This window comes from Lutra lutra, chromosome 1 (assembly GCF_902655055.1).
Source record: "Lutra lutra chromosome 1, mLutLut1.2, whole genome shotgun sequence".
Lineage (NCBI taxonomy): Eukaryota > Metazoa > Chordata > Mammalia > Carnivora > Mustelidae > Lutra > Lutra lutra.
Genome location: NC_062278.1, coordinates 132298467 through 132323461, shown reverse-complemented (window position 1 = coordinate 132323461; position 24995 = coordinate 132298467). Strand labels below are relative to the sequence as shown.

Below are 24995 nucleotides of genomic sequence, written 5' to 3'. Positions count from 1 at the left end.
ATATATACTATATACATGAGCATAAATGTTTTTTAATTATTTTTATTATTTCACAAAAGATCAAAGTAATAAAACCAATCTTTTAAAATTAAACTGTTAAAAGTTATTTTCTCCTCCAAACATTTTTTTCCACTTTGGGAAGCCTCAAACTTTTTTGGGTCTGACTAATTGGACTTAATTTTATTTAGGACCAAAATTATTTCCCAAACTCTTAATATCTTGTTGATTTAATTTTCAGGTTGTGAATATAGTGACATCTAACCAAGATTGTGTCAACAATATTGCTGAATCAAATGTTTTGTCCAATTTATTGGCTCTTCTGCATTCATTACCATCGAGTATGTATATTTCATGAATGGAATTTTGGAAACCAGAGCATGGCCAACCTATAGAGGAAGCAATCACATAGCAAATAGAAAACCTCTGACAAAACATGATATCCATATTTACTTTAGAATCTCTTAAGTAGTATTCGTTATATTGAGTTGTCTTCTTAATTGTGTTTTACATCAGTAAATACAACTATTTTGTATTTACCATTTCAAAGGTTGAAAGTTAGAGGTAAGAGAGGTCCAAAAGCAAAGGAAAATAACCTAGGTTTTTCAGTTTCAGTTTTCTGAGAATGGTATGCACTGAGTAATTAAGAATTGACCCATGGTTTGTAAAGAAACCTCATTGCTCTTAGATGATAGGGAAAAAATGCTTAAGATAAAAATTACCTTGTGGGGCGCCTGGGTGGCTCAGTGGGTGAAAGCCTCTGCCTTCAGCTCGGGTCATGATCCCAGGGTCCTGGGATCGAGCCCCACATCGGGCTCTCTGCTCAGCAGGGAGCCTGCTTCCTCCTCTCTCTCTGCCTGCCTCTCTGCCTCCTTGTGATTTCTGTCTGTCAAATAAATAAATAAATCTTTAAAAAAAAATTACCTTGTTTTCAGCTTACAGTTCAATCCTGCATTATTTGTCCTTTACGGATTTGATGTGGATAGAGATTATTACCACCAAAGTGAGATCAGTTTTTAAAAATATACCTATCTTATTTCTTGAATACAGCCTACACTGATACAGGATTCTTTTAAACTATGCGCTGTCTAACACAGTCGTGTGTGTTCGTGCCAGAATTAACCTTGAGATTGCTTTTCAAAGGCAACTGTAGTATAACTCCAGCTTCACCACGGACTGTCAGAATATATTACTCACTTGGCTTTGCCAACCCCTTGGAATCCATGTTGCTCTTGGCTCACACCTGTCTGCCTCCTTGAAAACAAGAGCCTTTCTCTTTCTATTTATGCCTTAGTGACTTGCACACAGTAGTGCTTCAGTGACTTGAATGGAGTTGAATTTCCATCAAATGATGTTGTTTTCTTTAATAAATAACATTTGAAATAGTTCTCTAAAATGACAGCTTTTGAAAGTCATTTGCAGATTACTTGTGTCATACCTACAACCTTAGTTGGTTTTTCTTTTTTATCGGTTTTCAGTGGCTTTGTGAGGCTTTAAACAATGCAAAATCACACTGACTTAGGAAGTAAAGAATGTTACAAAAATCATAGTTTGAGAACTATAGTCCAGTCAGTATTTTAAGCTTACAGGTAAAGTAGTTGACATCTAGACAGCTCAGCCTACTCTGCTGTCATTAATATTTTAGACTAGATCACCTGTCTTCCCGCTGGTTGCTAAGGGATATTAAATACATAAAATATTTAACCTTCCTAGTATCCCCTCCAAAGACTTACTGTTCTCCTCTGAAAGTGTGTTTCAGCAGTGGTGCATTTTCAGTAAAGTGTTGTCGCTTCTCTTAGGATTTTGAATGTGTGTTCTTCTGTATGTGAGCAGAGCCCAGCCCAGGGAGCAGCCTTTGTTGTTGCTTCAGTGTCAGCTTAATGCTTGGCAGCCTCCACCCTTATTGCCAACTCTTACCCCTTTGGTCTCCTGTATGTCATTGCTGTTTGACTCTGGAAGAGTTAAAGTCCAATAGCCGAATATACTTTGATGGCAGGGGATGAGAGATGTATAGGCTGTGTCCAGAAGGATACTGTCATGTCTTAGATTGGAGCAGTGTCCTGCAACTGCTGCTTCCTACTCACTCTCACTTCTCTAAGACCAGAGCACCAGATAAAAATGTTGGATTCCTGACCAGTATCTTCAGTGTGGTGCCAGGAAGTGGAAAGATTTTGCCTGTTTAACGATCAAGGTAGGAAGGTAGGAAGGTAATGATCAAGGTAGGAAGACAGTATGGCACAGTGGTTACGAGTGTGAAGTTTGGAGTCAGACCTCTCAGTAAAACCCAGCTGCGCCACTCACTAGCTGTGACACCATGGACTGGTTAAACTGGGCCTTGTCTTCCCCATTCCTAACAAGGCCATAATAATACCTGTCGCTGGTTATTGTGAAGAGCTAAGTATGATAACGCTCTGTAGAACACCTAGGCCAGTGCCAGGCCAGAGCTGATGCCCAGTAAATGTCAGCTGATGTGATGATGGTGCATTCCTTGAAATATCTTCTATCCTACAGGTCGCCAGCTTGTTTTGGAAACTCTTTATGCTTTGACATCAAGCACAAAAATAATCAGAGAAGCAATGGCAAAAGGTAACGTATAGATTGCTTTCTCATCCAGTCATGCTCCAAATAAGAAGCTTACTTAGAACTGTTTCTGTACAGTCTGATAAACTAGGAGAATGCTTTGGAAGGATTATAATTAAAAAAATCATACTCCAATAAGTTGAAATAAAGTTGAAAATGAATTCAGCTGATCAGAAAAGTCATATTCTATATAGTATAAATGCTAATTCTTTTTTTTCCTTCATAGGAGCTTTGATTTACTTATTAGATATGTTCTGCAATTCAACGCATCCACAGGTTCGAGCCCAAACAGCGGAACTTTTTGCTAAAATGACAGCAGACAAACTAATAGGTCCAAAGGTGAGCACAAAATAGGTCCTTAGAAAGAAATTATTTAAGGTCTGTTACTTTGATATTGATTTCATGAAGTTTACCAAAGTCTGATGGTGAGGCTAAGGACATGATTTGATGTGAAAGTTGAAAGATCGATATACTTGAAATTGTTGCTCTGCATTACTACTTTGAGAAAAAGTATAGATGGAGAAGGCTTTATTGGAATTGAGAAGTCTTAAGACAGTGTTTGGATTATGGTGGTAAACCGTATGCCTTCCTTGAAGAAAGAACAAGAGTATATGTAAGTTTTGATAGAAGATAGTTGGGTTAGACTTTGACACTGTGAGGACTGGCCTGTGGAAGTAGCTTGTGAAGGAGATATGGTGATCTGTGTTCTTAAACGCCCCACATCTTTGTTAGTACAGACATAGCACCTGGGCAAGTAAGTCCATACGGGCATGGAGTGTAACAGCTTCTCCATGTTGCAGGGAGATCTTTCGTCCAGAATCTGAAGATGACCGGATGATCTTTGGAAACAGTCCTGTTTGTAGTACATGAACCTGTTAAAACAGTACTTCTGAGTAGAATTCCATCCAGACACAGGTGTAGTCAGTCTCCTTCATTAACTCAGTTTCAGCAGAAGTAGTTCTCGCTGAAGCATTCATTGTCTGTGCCTAGCCCGGGAAGTTAGCACCTCAGAGAAGTGTTTCAGGACTCAAACCCCCGAGCCACCACTTCCGAGTCAGTCTTACCTCAATAAAACAATCTGGATTTAGGTTTTTTCCTTGTCTTGTCTCTAGATCGGGATATTGAGAATGTGTCAGAGTCTCAGAAACAATTTTACTTTGGGAATAAAGTTAACAGTCTGTCATCACAAGGGTTGATGAGGGAGATTACACTTGGATTTCTGTAGAAAGGGTCCATAAAAGTATGAGTATTGGTATATAATACAGAGTTTTCTTAAAGCTAGAGTTGGGTAGCACAAAGTTGTAATATCTAGTATTACATGATGTACATAATGTTTTAGTTGTTTAAACATGTACTGGAGTTAACTTTGAGCTCTTTAATAATTTTTTGTCCATCGAAATACATGAGGGACAGATTTTCTCAAAGTGAATATATTTACACTTAAATTTTTTGTATAGGAACAATACGAGTACCAGCTCCTTCATTGACTGGTTTGCAGGAAGGTATTTTAGAACTGGGAGGTGTGAACTTTTTTCCTTTTTGGTTAACAGCTTTTTTTTTTTTTTAAGCTTTTTATTTATTTAACATACAGAGAGAGATCACAAGTAGGCAGAGAGGCAGGCAGAGAGAGAAGGGGAAGCAGGCTCCCCGTTGGGCAGAGAGCCCAATGTGGGGCTCGAACCCAGGACCCCGAGACCATGACCTGAGCTGAAGGCAGAGGCTCAACCCTCTGAGCCACCCAGGCACCCCGGTTAACAGCTTTATTGAGATATAATTCAATTCACACATGTAAAGTGACCAGTTCAGTGGTTTTATTATATTCACAGATTGGGTAACCACTGTCTGTTTTCTTCAGTGCAGGGAAAAAAAAAAAAACTGTTCCCTTTGGCAGTCACTCCCCATTCCTCTTCTTCCAGCACCTGGCAGCCACTAAATTATATTCTGGATTTGTCTATTCTGGGCAGTTCATATGAATGAAATCATGTAATATATGTTCTTCTGTGACTGGGTTCTGTCACTTAGCACGTTTTCAAGGTTATTCCATACTGTTCATCCCTTTTTCTTGCCAAATAATACTCCCTTGTATAGATAAACCACATTGTTTTTCCATTTATCAGTTGATGGTCATGTGAATTGTTCCTACACTTTGGCTCTTCTGACTAAAGATATGTATTTTATTTCTCTGAGAATAGAATTTTTGGATCAGAGGGTACTATTTGTTTAACCTTTTGAGGAAGGTCATACTGTCATACTGTTTTCCAAAATGGCTGTAGCATTTTACATTCCTACCAGCAATGTCTGAGGGTTCTTATTTCTCTACATCCTCTCTAACACTTGTTATTAGATATTGATTTTGATTATAGCCATCCTAATGGGTGTGAAATAGAATCTCATGGTTTAGATTTGCATTTCCTTGGTGACTAATAATGTTGAGTATCTTTTCATGTGCTTTTGGCCATTTGTACATCTTTTTTTAGAAAAATAACTATTTGTTCTTATTTTTTGCTTATTCTTTAATTGGGTTTTTTTTTTTAAGATTTTATTCATTTATTTGACAGAGATCACAAGTAGACAGAGAGGGAGGCAGAGAGAGAGAGGAGGAAGCAGGCTCCCTGCGGAGCAAAGAGCCCGATGTGGGACTTGATCCCAGGACCCTGAGATCATGACCTGAGCCGAAGGCAGAGGCCTAACCCACTGAGCCACCCAGGCGCCCTAATAGGGTTATCTTTTTACCGTTGAGTTGTAATTGTTCTTTAATGTTCTTTATACATTCTGGATGCCAGTCCCCTATCTAGTACATGATTTGCAGATATTTTCTCTCATTCCATGAATGTCATTCTGTTTTTTTATGGTGTCTTTTGAAGCACAAATTTTTTTTTTAATATTTATTTATCTGAGAGAGGGAGTGTGAGGGGGTGGGGCAGAGGGAGAGAGAGGAAAATCCCAGGCAGGCCCTTCGCCCAACACGGAGCCTGACAAAGGGTTCAATCTCACGATTCTGAGATCACAACCTAAGCCAAAACCAAGATCAGATGCTTAACTGACTGCGCCACCCAGGTGCCCCATAGCACATAATTTTTTTAGTTTTGATGAAGCCCAGTCTGGGTTTTTTGTTGCTATTATAGCTTGTGCTATTGATCTCATATATTAGAAACCATTGCCAAATCCGAGGTTACAAAGAGCTATGCCCGTGTGTCCTCCTACTAGAGTTTTATAGTTTTAGCTCTTGGATTTACATCCTAGATCCATCTGAATTAATTTTCATAGATGATGTGAGGTGGGGGTGGGACCAGTAAACTTTTCCTATAAAGGAAAAAACATGGTAACTATTTTATCCTTTTTGGGTCATCTGATTTTTTTTCACAAATACTGAACTCTTCCATTGTCACAGGAAAGCAGCCATAGACAGTAACTGTAAATGGTTGTGGCAGTGTTCCAATAAAACTTTGTATGCAAAAACAAGTTTGGCTCCTAGTGTGCCAACTCTTGTTCTCAGATAACTGAGTAGCCTGTACGTAACTCTCAAGTCTTATAGTCAAAGAATTTGCATTATATAAATTGTTTTACTTAAATGTTTAATAATATCAGTGAGTGATCACTTCTAATTTGATTTCTCTCATGACCAAGAAAAGTGAAATACTCCCTCTTTTGTGAAATGTTGTCTGTTATGTAATGGACATAACTTCCTTTAGTTCATTGGCTGCTTAGGAAGTTCAGAACTAAATTTGTGGTACATCACTATCAGTTACGTAGTTTTTGATGTTTCCCTTGTGTCCTGACTTTATATTAGTCTTTGTTCAAATAAGTTTTTGACTATCTGCTCCATGCCAAGGGCTGAGAATGCAAGCAATGAGTGAGAAAGACTAGGTCAGGGAAGCTTTCCAGAAGATAAGTTTGAGGGGCATCTGGCTGGCTCAGTCAGTTAACCATCTGCCTTTGGCTCAGGTCATGATCTTGGGGTCCTGGGGTCAAGCCCTGCGTTGGGCTCCCTGCTCAGTGGTGAGTCTGCTTCTCCTTCTCCCTCTGTCCTCCCCGCTGCTTGTGTTCACTCTCTCTTTCAAATAAATAAAATCTTTAAAAAAAAAAAAAGAAAAGAAGAAGAAGAAAACTTTGAGCACAGACTCGAGTGATATGAAGGAAAGAAAATCATGTGAAGATCTCAGGGGAAAACTTAACACTTCCCAACCTTCATTTTATGTTTGACCTTATGCCTCAAACTAATTTTCAGTGCGTGTGTGTGTGTGTTGGATGTATTATTTTTACTGACTTTTTTTTTTTTTTTAAAGTAATCTCTACACCCAGTATGGGGCTTGAACTCATGACTGTGAGAGCAAGAGTTGCTTGTTTTACTGACTGAGCCAGCCAGGCACCCCTGTATTATTTTTAAAGCTGCATTTTAAGTCCTTTTTGGAAAAAAGACACAGTGTAGTATAAAACAGAGTATAGCAAAATAAATGCACTTGAAAGGCACAAAGGCAGCATGAAAAAAATTTGTTTGCAAGGGCAGGGGCATGATGGAGAGCTGGAGGGACAGGCCAACCAAGGGTATTCTGGGAAGAAGAAACCATGTGTGCAAGGCGTGATCTAGCAAGGTGTGCTCTGGACAGTATATGCATCAGCAATATTGAATTTCTTCAAGGGTCTTAAATTTGAAACAGAAAAAACGAAACTGGATAGGTATGTAAGAGCGGGTCATATGAGTCTTGTTAAAGTTACCTTTGCATAAACCAAGATTGATCTCTTCTCCTACTCCGGGTGGTTTGGTTGATAGTTGAGGCCCAGATCAGTCACACCACAAGTAACAGCAGTAATCCATCCTAGAGAAATGCAAAGCACACCAAACACACTGATCTGTCCAATAGACCTTTTTTCTTTCTCAAATCCCCTCATATAGGTCCGCATTACATTAATGAAATTTCTGCCAAGCGTTTTTATGGATGCCATGAGAGACAACCCAGAAGCTGCTGTACATATTTTTGAAGGAACTCACGAAAATCCAGAGCTGATTTGGAATGATAGCTCCAGAGATAAAGTGTCTACAACAGTTAGAGAAATGATGCTAGAGTAAGTAAAGCTTTCAGGTAAATCGCCAAGAAGGACAGATGTTTCCTCCATCATCCATCATCTCTCTAATACTTACTCTAATGTTTAATGAAAGTGTATGTTATGACTGAAGTTTGATATTCCCCTCTCCTTTTCTTTTCCCCCTAAGGCACTTTAAAAATCAGCGAGACAACCCTGATGTAAATTGGAAGGTAAAATATATTTTTATTCAGAGGAAGGAATTTTACATTTTACTATATTTTTTGTAGATTTGTTGTTTTTTAATTCCTACTGAGTCAGTTTAATGACCGTCAGATATTTTGTCATTAAGACATTTAAGTATTCCCCTGGAAAATAAGGTTTTAAGTTCAAAAATGGGATATTCACTTTTTAAGTAAGTAATCAAAGCACCTTTTTTGAATTTTATTAAGGGAAAATAAAACTTACAGTAATTATAATTTGATTATGTTAATAACCACTTAATGGGATTTGCATTTTTTGTTTCATGTAGGACTAATGATTAAGTGACTTGACTGTGATTCATTCTTTGTTTAAAGTTGCCTGAAGATTTTGCTGTGGTGTTTGGAGAAGCAGAGGGTGAACTTGCTGTTGGAGGAGTTTTCTTGAGAATCTTCATTGCACAACCAGCCTGGGTTCTAAGAAAGCCCAGAGAATTTCTTATTGCACTATTAGAAAAATTAACTGAGCTCCTGGAGAAGAACAATCCACATGTAAGCTTCAGCCAGCGCAGAACATTTTGAATTTGCTAAACATATTGATGGTGTTTCTGTTAAAACACCATCATAGGGGCACCTGGGTGGTTCAGTGGGTTAAGCCTCTGCCTTCAGCTCAGGTCATGATCCCGGGGTCCTGGGATCAAGCCCCGAATCGCGCTCTCTGCTCAGCAGGGAGCCTGCTTCCCTTCCTTTCTCTCCTCCTGCTTGTGATCTCTCGCTGTCAAATAAATAAATAAAAATCTTTAAAAAAAAAAAAAAACTATCATAATTGACCATACACTAAGAACTGGCTCCCTCTTCTAATACCGTGGCCACATTTAAATTCAGATATACCTATTCGTCTTTTTTGGTGCATTTCAAAAGTGCAACTCATTAGTAAAAGAATTATTTCTGAACCAAAATTGGAGATGACTACTGACAGAATGCGGTTTCTGACGATTACAGAGGCTCTAAAAGAATTTTAATTTTAAGGAGAAATGTAAATGTTCAGTACTCTCCTGGAAGCTTGTCCTGCTAGGGTGTGTTCTTCACTCAGCTTTCCATATGTGACCGGGATGACCCTCGTGAAAGAAGAGTAGTTAACAGTTGACAACAGAGTAGTTAACCATATGAAGGAACCTAGTACCAAAGCCAAGGCTGCTAGGGAAGCAGGAGTGAGAAAGTAGCCTTGGTCTTCATTCGCTGAGTCAAATCCTGAAAGTATATAAGGTTTTGTTACTTAAACCTTTAGACCAAAAATACTTGAGGTACGTGACTGTTGTTATATTAAACAGACAGGCTGTGGGCAAGGTGAGTAAAGAACCCAGGCTGTGTTATTAGATGGTCCCGGACCCAGTACCAGCTCCACCACTGACTGACTGTGTGATCTTGAGCAGTAGTACCTCGTGGCTCTGCCTCATTTATAGATGGATCATAGCACCTGCCGTAAGGCCGAGGTTTTAATGAATTTTGATATATAGAGGGTCCTTAGCATAATGTCTGGCACATGCCAACTGCCTCAGAATTACTAGTTACTAACATTAGATTAGCACAGCTTCGGAAAAAAAATTAGTTTACCAAATATTTGCATATGTCACTTGCCATAATCAGGTTTTCTCTTCACTAGGATTTTTACTATGTATATAGCTTCCTTTAAAAAAAAAAAAAAAACAGAAAGAAATCCTCAAAAGGCAGAAACTTAGGGGGAAAAAAAACACAATCTTTTCCTCATATCACCTTTCTTGGTAGGCTCATCCCAATTTCCATGTTCATTTGAGATGCTGCGGTTGTATATGTCTGCATATAGTGGTATAAGTTACGGGTCTTTGCTGTCTACAACAGAAAATGCCTTATGGCAGCCGGACCTGTTCAGTAGGATTTTTAATAGAACTGGAACACACATTTCATGATTTTTGCATTCTCCTGAACTAGTGATGTTCCCTGATAACTGATATTTCTCTAACATTGACTACAGCTTTCTCATAATACCTTTTGGGAGATGATCTCTTAAACCTGCAACAGAAATGAGATATGACGTGTCCCAGTGAAAGGCTGCTTAGAGTAGGATATGACCTTCTTAAAGTCCTTGGAATTCATACCTCTTTTTCAAGATGGGAAGTTTGTTGTTTTTTTAGGATTTGTGAATCAATTTTCAAAAATCAGCACTTAGAATTTATAGATCTCTAGGTTAGAATATCAAATAATATCCAAGGGTATTTAGGACTTACTTTGTCAGTATTTTATAGTTTGTTTGTTTGTTTTACACCTTCCAGGGAGAAACTCTGGAAACTTTGACAATGGCCACAGTTTGTCTCTTCAATGCACAGCCTCAGCTGGCTGACCAGGTCCCACCTTTGGGCCACCTCCCCAAAGTGATCCAAGCGATGAATCACAGGAACAATGCCATTCCTAAGAGTGCCATTCGCGTTATCCATGCCCTGTCTGAAAACGAGGTATGTATGAATGCATTTTGTAGCTTCTACTTCTGGAGTTTATGGTCCCCTCTTCTGATGAGTGCACAGTGTAGTATAGATCCCCTTCCTACCATGTGCCTCTCTGCATATGAACCAACAGTATTATAACAACTCTGAAAGTAGTTGAAAGGATGTAATTAATAGGAGACTGAATTTGAGTTCATTATTAAACTTGAGCTGAATGGAGGTTTTCCACATATTTTATTATTGTATTTACTGTGCTATATGAAATACTGCTGTTCTACAAGTAACCTTTTTTTTGGACACTTAGCTATGTGTTCGAGCCATGGCATCTTTAGATACCATTGGCCCACTGATGAATGGAATGAAAAAGCGACCAGATACTGTTGGTCTAGCCTGTGAAGCAATTAATCGAATGTTTCAGAAGGAGCAGAGTGAATTAGTGGCACAAGTAAGTGATTCTACATTTAGTACTATTTTAGGAAAACAAACATAGCAAATAGATTTTCATTATTTAGCACTGATTTGGTTTCTGACTTAGATTTGGTAGGGAGATAAGTTGGGGTTTGTACGTGCATGATTTTATATTTTATACACATAGAGGCGTGCATATATATATATATACATATATATAAATGTGTATATATGTATGTGTACACATATACTTTCATTCACACATGTACACACACACTCACTCATAAAGGCAGACCAGCTATCAAAAATCTTAACAACTTCAGGGCACCTGGGTGGCTTAGGCGGTTAAGAGTCCAACTCATGATTTAGGTTCAGGTCATGATCTCGGGGTGGTGAGATTGAGTGAACCCCATGTCAGGCTCTGTGCTGGGTGTGGAGCCTGCTTAAGATTCTCTGTTTCCCCCTCCTCCTCTGCCTCTCCCCCATCATGTTCCTGCACTCTCTTTATAAAAATAAGCAAACAAAAGTACCTTTGTGATGCTTAATTTTAAATTTTGGTTTTTTGCTAAGCATTTATTCTTAGCTTGCTTTGTAAAATTTACTTCCTCCTTTTTGGAAGGACTCACTGTCTTTTGATGCCTTCATTTCTTAAGTCATGTTTAAGAAACATGCCAAGATTACTGTCTTTTTCAGAGAGATTACCCTCCCACCTAATGTAGATAGGACTTGGTGGATACTAAGGTAGACAGACACTAAACGAGCAAAACCATTGCAAAAGTGATCTTTCTAAAATATAATTCTTAAATATAACTGGGTCACTGTTCATCTTAAAAACTCTTCTTTGGTTGCCCGTTACTACCAGATGATAAAGTGACAGCTGACGTCCTTAGCCTCAGTACAAGGTCCTGCATCTTTATATCTGGCCCTCCAATTCTCCTGGCCCCTTTTCCTCTTCCATCTTCTATCGCCTTCCACCACTTGCCCCTCATTTAGGCAGGTTAGAAGTACTGGGTACCTCTCAAAGAGGTAACTGGATACTTTGGAATTTGAATCTAGAATTGGCTTGAAGGGATTGTTGTATTGGAAAAAACTTGAGCTAGTACTACCACTTGATGGCTCTGTGACCTCAGGCATGACACATAAACTTAGACCATTCAGATTCCTCATCTGAAATAGTTCTGAATCCTTCCAGGGCTGTTAGGAGAATGCTATCTGTAAAGGGAGGTACACTCACTGTTAGTTACTTCTCCCTCTTCCCTTTGAGCTTCAGGGTGGGTAATGACAATTGTGTGATACCTGAGTATTATCTAACTTTTAATAGGCTGATGGGAAATGTTTGGTGAATGCAAAGATTGATGTTTTAAGAAAATGTGAAAAAAAATTTTGTGCCCATTAGTGTGGAGTGATTAAAGGACGCAGTCCAGTGTAGTGGCTAAAGGTCATGTTCTGCATTCTGTGGGCCAACATACAGATTCTGTCACTGCCTGTGATTATCAGGTTTTACCTCTGTGTGATGATTTTTTTCATCAGTAATAATCCTAGTGCCTATGCTGTTACATGTTGTGAGGATTAAGTAAAATGATCAGTCTACAGCATTTAGAACAGTTAATGGTATGGAGTAAAATAGAGTGTCGTTATCATTAGATCTATAAAAGAAATCTTTATCTGCATTAAAATGAAAGAAAGGAGGTTGTCTTCTTCCAGGTATGGTTCCAGGGTGAAATTGTTTCTTTGGTGAATTTTTTTCACCATATTTATATATGTTCAATATTCTCTTCTAGGCCCTGAAAGTAGATTTGGTCCCATACCTCTTAAAATTACTTGAAGGCATTGGCCTTGAAAATCTCGACAGCCCAGCAGCCACGAAGGCTCAGATTGTTAAAGCTCTCAAGGCCATGACTCGAAGCCTGCAGCATGGAGAACAGGTGGGTCTGCACGGGGTGACTTCAGCTGGCTGGTAACAGTAGGGTAGTCTCTGAGCCAGGGGTCCTGGCTGTGGATGATCTGTGCGCCTCTCGTCATAGACTCAAATAGTCACCTGGTGGGGGTTCTTTTTTGGAATACTGATAGTGTGATGTACATTTCAGGAAGAAAAATGCTGGAATTCTTCAGCATAGAAGAATATGGAGCATTTAGTGCTGGTTGAGATTAATATTTAGTTGTAGGATTTTTTTGCCAGGCAGTGATAACTAACCATAATGATTAACAATCCCTTAAGGCCATTTTCGTTTATCCTCTTTCTTTGTTAACACTTAACAATGTGTGTCAGCCACATGCTTGTGCTGACTTCCACCTGGCCCAGTAAGTAATTAATTTCCTCTGGCTTTATTTGTATTGTTGCTTCTGAGGAGTTCTCATTCAGTGTTACCATCCAGCATTATCTAGTAATGCTCTCTCTTTTTTTTTTTTTTAATTCAGGTGACATTTACACAACACGAGTTTAACCATTTTATTTGTATTTCACCATATTAACAGTGTTGTGCCACTGCCACCTTATCTAGTTCCAAAACATTTTATCACCCCAAAGGGAACCTCCATATTCGTTGGGCAGTTCCTCCCCATTTCTCCCTCCCCCAGCCTCTGGCAAGAACCACTTTGTTTTCTGTGAATTTATCTATCTGGATATTTCGTGTAAATGAACCATACAATATATGACCCTCTGTGTCTGGTATATCATTAGCGCATTTTCAAGGTTCATCACGTTAATACCTTGTATCAATGCTTCATTCCTTTTTATGGCTGAAATAATCCTATATGTATGTGCCACAACTCGTTTATCCATTCTTCTGGTGATAGACATTTGTTTTTGTTGTTCGTTTGTTTGTTTTAAGATTTTATATATTTATCAGAGAGAGCACAAGCAGGGGGAGAAGCAGACTCCCCAATAAGCAAGGAGCCTGATGTGGGACTCGATCCCAGGATCCTGGGATCATGACCTGAGCTGAAGGTAGACACTTAATCAACTGAGCTACCCAGGCGGCCCAAGGACTGTTACTCCCTACTAGTGTTTCTTTCAGAGGTTTAAATTGTCTTTTAGTGATTCCACTGTGTTTGTGTAGAGTCTCACTAAAGAAACATTTGTTATGCCATTGTCCATTCTATCCGTATCACCATTTGAATGTTTTTAAATAATCTTAAAGAAGAGAGGCCACATATCTTGCTGTGGTCATCAACTATGTGCTTAGAAGTATTGGGGTTTTTTTTCTGTGGGTGTGTACCATGTGCAGGCGGTTGTCTTACCCTGGACCTGCCTCCAGATTTCTGTTGATGAAATTAGCCAAGTAACCCTGACACACATCTTCCAGTCTGAAGAGGAGGAGGCAGGTGTGATAGTTTTCAAAATAGCACCTCCTCCGCCACCTTCACAAGTGATTTCTTCCAGGGGTGCCTCCAAGCTTGGGGCAGGGAGTCTCTTGGACCCGCATGGCCCTTTGTGTGTCTGTACTGTAGTGCCTGCCACCAAATTACCTGGCGCTCTCTGTGTCCCACACTAGGACTAGACCGTAAGCGCTTCAGAGACAGACACTTTCTCATCTTTGTGTCCGTTGTGCCTCCACATAAGGAGGTGCCCAATAAATATTTGATCTCAGTGTTGATACATGAAAGACAGTCTCTGAGTTGGGATTTCCTAAACTTTTTTTTTTTTTTTTAAAGATTTTATTTATTTATTTGACAGAGAGATCACAAGTAGATGGAGAGGCAGGCAGAGAGAGAGAGAGAGGGAAGCAGGCTCCCCGCTGAGCAGAGAGCCCGATGCAGGACTCGATCCCAGGACCCTGAGATCATGACCTGAGCCGAAGGCAGCGGCTTAACCCACTGAGCCACCCAGGCGCCCCCTAAACTTTTTTTAATAAATCTGTATCACAAAGAAATATGTCCTTCATCTTTGTCCATTACACTCTACACACGTATTTTGTGCTCTGGTATGTATATACATCACAGATCAGTAGTTACCCATTTTACATGTGATGCTCTGGAGCTTTCTGTATTAACCTGTTAACCTCAGGCATGCCGATCACAACCCTCTTAATCAATTTCATAAACATCTAACAGGTCACAACCCATAATTTGAAAGGCTGCTTTAAGTTTTAGCTTGAGTTTGTAGTATCTTCTCCCCAGACCCCTTCCTTAGGAATACTTCATGGGCTCATGCCACATGCTCAGCCAGTTGTTACTATCATGAGAATATCTTCCTGCGCAAATTACAAACAAGCCAGTAAATTATAGGCTCAAATAACAGCGTCCAGCTCTAGTTGGACCCGGTCCTTATTAATTCATTTATGCTCAAAGAGTTTGCTTTACTTCCCTAGGTGAATGAAATCTTGTCTCGTTCTTCAGTCTGGAGTGCCTTCAAAGATCAGAAACATGATTTGTTTATTTCTGAGTCACAAACAGCAGGATACCTCACAGGTAAACCGCACCTAATTGGTTACTCTGAGACATAGGGCAAAAGCCACTTGAGCCTTCCTTTTGTCCTGACTAGACTGAATGTAGTGCTTAGAGTTTCTTCCTAGGCTGCTAGCCACTTGTCCCGGGTGCTGTGGGCATGCGTTAGACCTCTGGGGTTAGCCCTGGACAGACACCAACTGCTGTTGTGTTGAACGTGTGCTCACAGAAACGTGGACCTTGCTCAGTTGTGACCCAGTTAATTCATGGTGTCATAGGTTATAGTTGGAGCATGATATTAAAATGTTTGTCTCAGACGTGTAAAAAGAGAACTATCTATTCAGAAGGATCAGTATCAGAAACCTGATAGCATCGTTCTGTTTCTGGTAGAGTAGCAGTTTGAAGCTCCAGATGTGTACATTCACATGTGAAATACTTTTCTTCTAAGTTCCTAGTGATTGATCTGTAGTTTTACAAAATATTTACAGTTTGTTCTCTCAAGGGGAGAAATAATGTGGGTACCAAAAAGGAAGGGACATTTTACTATGTAGGGATCAAAAGAACGTATATTTTTGAAGTTCAGGGCATTTGTCCATTTGACATGCTAATTGCTCAACAGTTTTGGAATATTTGTTTTCATACTGATTTCTGTTTAAAAAGAAAGTCATACCATTTTATTGCTATATCTGAAGATGAAATATGGTCTCTGGTATAAGAGTTTTTAGTTTGAAATTAACCTTAAGAATAATAGGTGGGTTTTGCCATCTGCTTGTGTATAATACGTATATTTAAAAAAAAAAAAAAAAAGTTCTGCGTCCTCCTCTAACCAGAGATGATGTGGGTAGACTGAGAGAAAAGAAACAGTACCCAGTGGTTTGCATGCCTGTGTAATCATTTTAGTAATCTAGATCACTAGTATAGAAGTGTCTACATCATAAAGACTAAATCTTGAGTATTAAAAAACGACAGCTTTAGAAAACATTTTGCTTGGTTTTAATTTTAGTCTCAGTTGTGACACTATTGCTTTTTTCTTTGCTATGACCACTTTCATATGAATTACTAAAATGTAGAGGCAGCGCCCTAACATTTATAAACACATGGTGCTTTGATTGCCAGTGCCAGGTGCACATGAATGAAGAGTAGTGTCATAGGTCTTCCATCTAACTTTTCCATGCCCTGTCCGGTGATTTCTGTGAGGAGAAATACCTAGAAAATGGTCTTTGTTTATCTCTTGTCTCTCTCTCAGATTTGAAGTAAAGTTGTAGTTTCTAAGTAAGAGTATGTTCTCTAAACGGGAACTAAAAACTTTATCTGTTTAGACTTTTTTTTTCCCAAAAGCCACCTTTCTGTGGTGTTACGTTCTTTACTTTGTATCTAAGGATGCTGTGACTGGAAAATCTGCCTTGTTTTTCCTCCAGCTAAAGATAAGTACTTATTGAAAGTTTGGCCCTGAAGAATAGTAAGATGTAGATTATAAGCTTCCCTGCAGGGAGGACTCTTCTAATTTGTTGTGCTCTCCATTGTGCTTAGTGTTCATTGACTTGACTTAATAGAGTAAAAGACTTGAGGTGGTCCTTGACTTACTAACAAGATGTGGGCCTAAAGGTCTATGGTTAGAATACAGAAGAGATAGGGATTTATCTTCAGGGACCTAGATTTCATTTAGAAATCTGTTGATCCTCACCCCATCCAAATATGCTAAAACTAGAGAAGAAAGTACAGGGATCAAAAAGGTTCCTCTCTGTGCCTTTCCTTCTATTTGGATCCCTGGGGTGGCTTCTGAGTAAGGTGTGAAAAGAGCTATGATGAGCTATAGGGGATGGAAGAGGGTTGGGGAAGAAGAAAAATGGCCAGATTTCTTTACAGCCTCCTTAGGGCCTGCTCAAGGGGCAGCAGGTTCTATAGAAAGTCAGTCGACTAAGGGGGCAATGGTATAAATCCCAACTTGAAAATGGACTACTGTTACTGTGGCCATTCTGAAGGCCCTCCTGAAGCCTATAGACACATGTGCATGGGACAGTGCGGACTAGCCCTGAGCTGTGTGGGCCCTCAGATTGTCCAGTTCTTAGCGCATCATCCATCTGGGGTGTTCTATTGCCGAGAAGTTTAAAAAAATTTTCCCATTAGTTCTAGTGTTTTTTTCAAAGGACTGTTTAAAGAGAGCCCTAGGGGTTGAATTGCTGTCTGCTCATTGTTTAGACTGCCAAATGTTTCCTTCTTGTGTTTGAGCTTTTCCATGGGTCCTTCGTGTTGTGTCATGTGTTTGCTAAAAGGGGCAAGTTCTTTGTATAATGGTAAAATCGATGTATAACTCTAGGCAGTGTATATAGTGGTGTGTTGAGTGGTAACTTTGATTAGGATTTACCCCACGCCACCCTCAGTCTCCCCGAGACGGTTCTCTTTGTGCCCAAGCGCCTCTCTCATCAGCGTGCAAATGAAGTAAGGTGCTGTGAGAACACACTTCACTGGCCCTTTTTCTGAAGTGCCTCTGGGGAGTTTGGCAAGTAAGTGGACTTCGTGTAGGAGATGGGAAAAGAGAAAAGAAAATTGATTACTATTTCAGAGTAGGATAAGAATAAAAATATTCTTTAATGACTTTCTTCACCCTGGCTGCTGAGCAGATGCCATTCAGTCACAGGCTTAGGACTGGGGTTATAAATAAGGCTTCCTGACAGGACTACTCATTGTTGATGAATCGAGATGAGACTGCTGGTTCCAGAGGCTCTCCAGCCTGGCATAATTGTTTTGTTTTCTGATAAACACTTCATCTAAAAGTATCTCAGTGCGGTTTTACCCAGGATGCAGGAAAGCTGTGGTTGCTTGTGGGCCCTGTTACTTAGCTATTTATTAGGTTCTAGAAGAGCTGGGTACTGACAAGCTCACAGCCTATAAAAATCATTTTGGCAGTGAAAATCCTCAGATTACCTCACTTAAAATATCAGAATAGAGAAGGAAGGAACAACAGGGAAAGGAAGAGAAACAGACCAAGGTAAACATGCTTGTTAGGAGTTGGAAATGAAGATAAGAGCTTTGTATACACACAAACATGTACACATGTATATTTATATTTAATTGGAATTGGAGAGGAAGAGCTTTATACACACACGCACACACAGCCCTCCGTATATGTTTACATTATGTTTAATTAGAGGCATGTAGAATAGTTAACTTGGCTTCCTAAGGTCATTAAAGGGAGAGAGGGTGCAGTTCTTGGGTCCTTCCTCAAACCAGTCTGTCGGTTCTTTACAGAGTTGGGTTTTTCTTTTTACACCTGTCCCAAGACTACACAATGTGAGCAATGTTAGCAAAGATTCCCTAAGGCCGTCAGTTTATCGTAGGTCACTGCTAAGGCAGAGCTTCCTTCTTTTTATTTCCCTGCTAGGAATCCTGTGCTCATTTTTACCAAAGCCTATGCTCTTTCCACGACTCCATTGCAGCCAGTTCCATTTTGTGGGATTCTTTAATAGTGCATCTTTTCTCGTTCTTAAGTCCGGCAGCCTGGCGCAGAGTTGCCGCACACCCCTATTTCTGGCAGCCCCTACTCTGTCCTCTGACTTTCTCTGGAGAATACAACTGCTCTGTCCTGTCCTCATGACTTTACCTTCTAGCCCCTGGAAACCAGACATGCTCTAAAGGAGAGGTCAGAGATATGAGGGAAAGAGCATTTCAGACTTTATTTACAGAAATGTCCAGGAATTGGTTTATCTTTCCTAAAGCAGCAAATGGTGGGGCTAGAATTTGGTCTCTTGTGGATAATCCTTCCAGGCCCAGCATTTCACAATTTAATTTTAGCCCAGAGGTTCCCAGACTTTCTCAGTTCACAGTCCCCTTAATATCTTCTACCTTTAGGCCAAAAGAAATAACCTAACAGTTAAGTTTAAGTATTAGATCCAAACAACTTGAAAGTGGTTGTGTGGTGTCCAGAAATTTTGCTGTGTTTCTCTCCAATGTAAAATACCTAGCAGCATCCCTGTGAATTTGTCCTAGGGTGTCTCAGCACCCAGTTTGAGAACAGTAGCCTTACTCTATTTTCTACGTAGCATTTGTGATTTGGTCCCATAATCTACTCATTTGATGCAAACCAAGTTGAGTCCATAATTGGAAGTATCTGGGCACTTTACCAGTCCAGGGTGTTGGGGCTTTATTCTTCAGGCTTCTGTCTTTGGTGAGACCTGCGTAATAGTTCTCTGGTCATCTTGCTGCTGCCTACGGTTCAAAGAGTGATAGGTGGGTGGCAAGTGATGGTAACAGTGGGGGCGGTGGCTCCGTACTGTCCTGTTGGAAGGGGTAGCGTGCCCCGGAGGTCTTCTCCTGGGCAGCTTGGGGAAGGCCTGGCTCCCTGATGGGCGGAACACAAGAGTTGATAGATGCAGACCTGGCGGTGCCTTCGAAAGGGAAAGTCCCTTTTCTACATTTTATTAGATGAGGGTTCCCAGTGCCTCGGCCCTCTGATTGGCATGTGACAGCTCACACGGGTTGAATTGTCTCTGGCTGTGTAATTACATACTAGACGCAGTGTCTGCTCAGTGATGCGAGCCGTTTCATGTCCTCGATACAAGTGCTTGTAAGGTGTGAGGTGAACGAGATGAATCTGAACTGTGCCCCTTTTGTCCTGCATTAGTGCCTGTTATGCCTCAGCCTCCATCAACTGCTCTGCTGTTTGCACTTCCTTATAACTTCCCTTGCTGCTTATATTTCTTTTCTCCCCTCAGGTGTCTCTCCTTCCCTTCTAACTGGCAGCAGCCCCCTTCACCTCAGGAGCGGGCTTTAGATCCGCTCTGCCAGGCAGCTTGCTAACTTCTGTGTAGCTCTCTGAAGCAGGTAGAGAACCATTTTGCTAAATGCATGCCGCTTCCACTGCCTTTCTAGTTCTAATCCTTTGATGTTCCTTAGCCGTTTGCCTTATTTCCTCCAGTTTCAGCTAAAACTATTGCTCAGTTTGCAGTATTATGCTACAATGTCTCTCACAAGTACTCTGTATGATTTGTGCACTGCTCCGGGCATGTAATTGTCTGCGATGTTTAAGATAAACTGGAGGGCTAAAGCCATTATAGAGAATGCTCACAGGATACCTCTTGATAAATGCTGGCATACGTAGCATTTCCATGCACTAGAGATGGTTAGAATCAAGGAAGACCTAAAAAGTGAAAATACTGCTCTTTTCCCATGGCATTCTTGTTTTGACCTATGACAGATGTCCAGAGCCTTCCTTTTTTAGAGACGTCAGTGTAGCTGCCCTTGTTCATTTGGTGTTACTTGTTACGATAGCACTTCTTTGCACCAAATGAAAGTTGGTTACCTTTAATGTTGATAAAGTGTTTTTCTTGGGCATTTCATCAAGGATGACTTTTGGTTGGGCCAACTGAGTACAGTTTCTTTCCTCTACTTGTTCCCTTCCTCACCCTCCCCATTTGACATAGCTATCCTTTAGTGCCCAGGATTTTTTTGGAAACATTAAATTACCAGAATTGAGAAGGGGCAGTTTCCCATGTTTCCACACCAGTGTGCCTGTCCAGCATCAGTTTTGAAATGATTTTTAACTTTGTCATTTACTAACGCCATACCTTGAAAATGGCATTGTGTAGCTGTTTGTTAAGGTATGATAAGATGCTTGACTAGCTTCTTACGTTTTTGTAGAGGTCACTGTTTTCCCGTGGCTCTGCCCTCTAGAAGGTGTGTGTTTTCCTTTCTCTCTTGCAGGACCTGGAGTTGCTGGCTATCTTACCGCAGGGACGTCCTCGTCAGTCATGTCTAACTTGCCGCCTCCCGTAGACCACGAGGCAGGCGACCTTGGCTATCAGACTTGACACATTTGTGAGAGACAATAAATGCTGAAAGGCCAGTGCCCAGTCCACATTCCTCCAGCTGATACGTTGAAGCAAACTCTTACTGCCTTTCTCCTGGTTTCATGACAGTGTTATTCCTTTTTCTATAAAAATATTTTTATTTAGGAAAAAAAGTCAGTGATTCTAATCGTATCACGCTGTAAGAAAGCACTCTGTGGATCAACCTAAGTGGGTACACAAGAATTTTTTTTCTTGATGTATGTAAGCACATTCTGTTCCTTTATATCTGTTTACACGACTGTGAATCAAAACGACAAAACTTTCTCCTAGTTTTTATAATGTTTTTTTGAATTAGTGTGACTGTGGGGTTGAACTGCAATCTCCGGAAATTGGACTAGGTCACTTACCCCCGGGAAAGGGTCTTTCCCTCTCCTGCATCGAGTCCACGTGGCTGTCCTCCACCGTCAAACACCGTTGGGTTTTGTCCTTGCGCCCGTTCACTGGTATCCTCTCATCAATCATTAACCTTCTGCGAGCTCACAGTACATGTCGGTATGTATAAACTGGCTTTACCAAATTGAATGAAAAAGGAGCTTGTGCAAAAAAATTTAAAAATTTAAACACGGATGTCAAGATGTTATGTAAGAGATTAGTGTAATTGTGAAATGTTCTATACATTATCAAATATATAAAGCTTTCTATATTGAATGTACATTATACAGATCATTCATATGTGTACATAAAATTTTAAAAATAAAGGGAATTGACTGCTTTGTTAATGATATATTTGTTCTAATTCAGTTTTTCCCATGGAATACCTCTTACCTGTTCCTGAGACCGATTTCGCAGTAGGAATAAACAGACTTGCCTCACATTCACTGCTTCTCCTACAAACAAGTACATTGACACATCTGATCATCTGATTATTCCTAACGTCCTTGGTTAATATTTCAGCTGCATCTAAATTTCCAGAAACAAAGCATTTCCTTTAGTTTCTATTAAGGAATTCATTAGTGGGCGAGCCTATCAATACTCTGACGTGTGAGACACATTGCCTGTCCACACATTCCAGTATTTTTAAGAGGTGAGAAATTGAGAGTGAGAACATACTTCAGATAACACAGATCTCAACATGTAGGTCTCCTAGTATGGTCACAAGCTGCAAGAAAATATGAACATGTAAAGAATACAAACACTTCTTGAAGAATGAGGAGACACCCAAACCTCCACATTGACTTTGAAAGGAAGAACCAAGTTTATTCCACAGTTGATGTGTAAACAGAGCTAGAATGGAATGGAATCACTAATTCAGAATTTTGCATAATCTCTCAAAGATTATGGAATAATTTGCCCGTGTAAGTATTTTATTTTTTTTAAGATTTTATTTATTTGTCAGAGAGAGAGGGAGAGAGAGCGAGCACAGGCAGACAGAATGGCAGGCAGAGGCAGAGGGAGAAGCAGGCTCCCTGCCGAGCAAGGAGCCCGATGCAGGACTCGATCGCAGGACGCTGGGATCATGACCCGAGCCGAAGGCAGCCGCTTAACCAACTGAGCCACCCAGGCGTCCCCCGTGTAAGTATTTTAATAGATAACTGAATTTATTCTCCAGATAGTACTTGTCATAAAAATACGTTCATTAAAAGAGATTATAACAGGGGCGCCTGGGTGGCTCAGTGGGTTAAGCCGCTGCCTTCGGCTCAGGTCATGATCTCAGGGTCCTGGGATCGAGTCCCACATCGGGCTCTCTGCTCGGCAGGGAGCCTGCTTCCCTCTCTCTCTCGGCCTGCCTCTCTGTCTACTTGTGATCTCTGTCTGTCAAATAAATAAATAAAATCTTTACAAAAAATAAAATAAAAGAGATTATAACAGCTAATTTAGGAGTAGGTGTTTTAGGAGAGTGCAAATCAATATATTTCCTTTACATACTATGAGAACATAAATATTGCATCGATATATTTTTTTAAGATTTTATTTATTTATTTGACCAAGGTCACAAGTAAGCAGAGAGGCAGGCGGGGGGTGGGGGAGAAGCAGGCTCCCCGCGGAGCCGAAAGCCCGATGCGGGGCTCGATCCCAGGACCCTGGGACTGTGACCTGAGCTGAAGGCAGAGGCTTTAACCCACTGAGCCACCCAGGTGCCCCTGTATTGGTGATATTTAAAAGGCTATTTAATCTACGATCACTGATATTTGGATACCAGTCATAGCTCATCTTCACTGAACATTGCCTGAAAGCCAAATATCATATAAACTTACACATACATAGCCTCATTTAATCCTCAGAGCAAGCCTATGGGCTTGATACTGATAAAATTTTCATTTTCCAGGTGAAGAACATGGACACTGAGAGGCAAAGCAACTTAGCAAAAGTCACACAGTAAGTAACAGGGTAAGAAATCAAAGCTACTTAGACCTGACACCAAAGTCTGTATTCTAAGCCATGATCCTGCCAGAAAAGCAATCTCCAGCAGGTGTGCATAACTAGGAAAACTAAGGGGTTTTTTGTTTTGTTTTGTTTTTAAACATTTTATATTGTAAACCAAAACAGATACAGAAAATCTCACTGAACAAATTAGTTTAATGCATCATTATATAAGGCAAATCACCCTTAAAACTACCATCTAGGTCAAGAACTTTGCTAGCCTCTCCAGAGGCCGCTTCATGTGCACCTATCAAATCACAGCCCCTCCTTCCAAAAGTGACCACTGGTCCGACACTCCCTTGTTTTCCTTTGTAGTTCATCACCCGTGTGTACATCCTAAACGCTAGAGTTTGGTCTTGCACTTTTTCTTCTTTAAGTATCTTTTTGAGTCTTTTTTAATCTTGTGGCTCCTCTTCTATCCCCTTTTCCCCCCAAAATTTTGTTGAAGGCCCCAAGGCCATTTTTTTGTTTGTTTTTCCCAGACTTTGGAAGTTACTTATTACACACTTATGGTGCAGTTCAACTTAATCCTCTGTCCTTTACATCCAGAATCTTCATCAGATTCAGGTTCTGTCCCTTTGGAAGACTAGAGGGGTGTTGGGTTCTTCTGTTTAGAAGCACAGTATGTCTGTAGGTCATGTGATATTGACAATAATGGAAGCTCATTGTGACTGGATCCATTCATACATCAGGAGTTACCAAATGCTGCTATTCTAAGGCCCTTTCACTTAATAACTGTAATACTTTAATAAGAAATGCTTCCTGCAAAAAAAGAACGAAAATGTAAACAAGTAGGACTACGTCATACTAGAGTTTCTGCACAACAAAGGAAATCATCAGTAATAAGAAAAAGTAACCTACTAAATGGTGGAAAATACTTGTAAATTATATCCAGTAGGGGTTAATATCCAAAATATGCAAAGAACTCAATAGCAAAAAATCTGATTGAAAAAAAGGACAGAGGATCTATATAGACATTTCCAAAGAAGACATATAGATGGCCAACTGGCACATGAAAAAATGTTTGACATCACTAATGATCAGGGAAATGCAAATCAAAACCATGAGATACAACCTCATACCTGTTAAAATGGCTAGTATTGAAAAGGCAAGAAATAACAAATGTTGGAGAGGATGCAGAGGAAAGGGAACCCTCGTGCACTGTTGGGACTGCAAACTGGTGCAGTCACTGGAAAACAATATGGAAGTTCCTCAAAAAGTTAAAAGTAGAACTACCGTATTACCCAGCTATTCTCCATCTGGGTATCTGATGAACCAAAAACACTAATTGAAAAAGGTACATGCACCGCTTGTGTTCTTTGCAGTGTTCTTTACAGTAGCCAAGATATGAGGACAACTGAAATGTCCATCAGTGGATGAATGGATAAAGAAGATGTGGAATGAATATATGTGTGTGTGTGTGTGTGTGTGTGTGTGTGTGTGTGTGTGTGTGTATATGAATATCATTCAGCCATAAAAAAGAATGAGATCTTGCCATTTGTGACAACATTGACGGACCTTGAGGGTATTACCCAAAGTGAGATAAGTCAGAGAGACAAATACAAGATTTCACTTACATGTGGAATCTCGAAAGCAAACGGACTAACATAAAATTCATAAACATGGAGAACGGATTAGTGGTTAGTAGGGGAGAAGGAGTTTGGGAGTAGGGAAAATGGGTGAAGGGTGTCAACTGTATAGTGATGGGTAGTAACTAG

The 24995-nt window shown here is 40.1% G+C and overlaps 1 protein-coding gene across 1 annotated transcript in view; it reads left to right on the top strand.

The window, feature by feature from the left end:
- Nucleotides 1-21638, top strand: part of DNAJC13 (DnaJ heat shock protein family (Hsp40) member C13) — a 124816-nt gene extending 103178 nt beyond the window's left edge. Inside the window, exons 47-57 of the mRNA XM_047737029.1 lie at nt 239-338; nt 2509-2583; nt 2804-2916; nt 7472-7641; nt 7790-7832; nt 8178-8351; nt 10109-10288; nt 10581-10721; nt 12466-12609; nt 14995-15094; nt 20771-21638. Of these exons, the coding sequence (XP_047592985.1) occupies nt 239-338; nt 2509-2583; nt 2804-2916; nt 7472-7641; nt 7790-7832; nt 8178-8351; nt 10109-10288; nt 10581-10721; nt 12466-12609; nt 14995-15094; nt 20771-20877 (1347 nt within the window). The 3' untranslated portion in view covers nt 20878-21638. The remainder of the gene's footprint in view (nt 1-238; nt 339-2508; nt 2584-2803; nt 2917-7471; nt 7642-7789; nt 7833-8177; nt 8352-10108; nt 10289-10580; nt 10722-12465; nt 12610-14994; nt 15095-20770) is intronic.
- The last annotated feature ends 3357 nt before the right edge of the window (nt 21639-24995 follow it).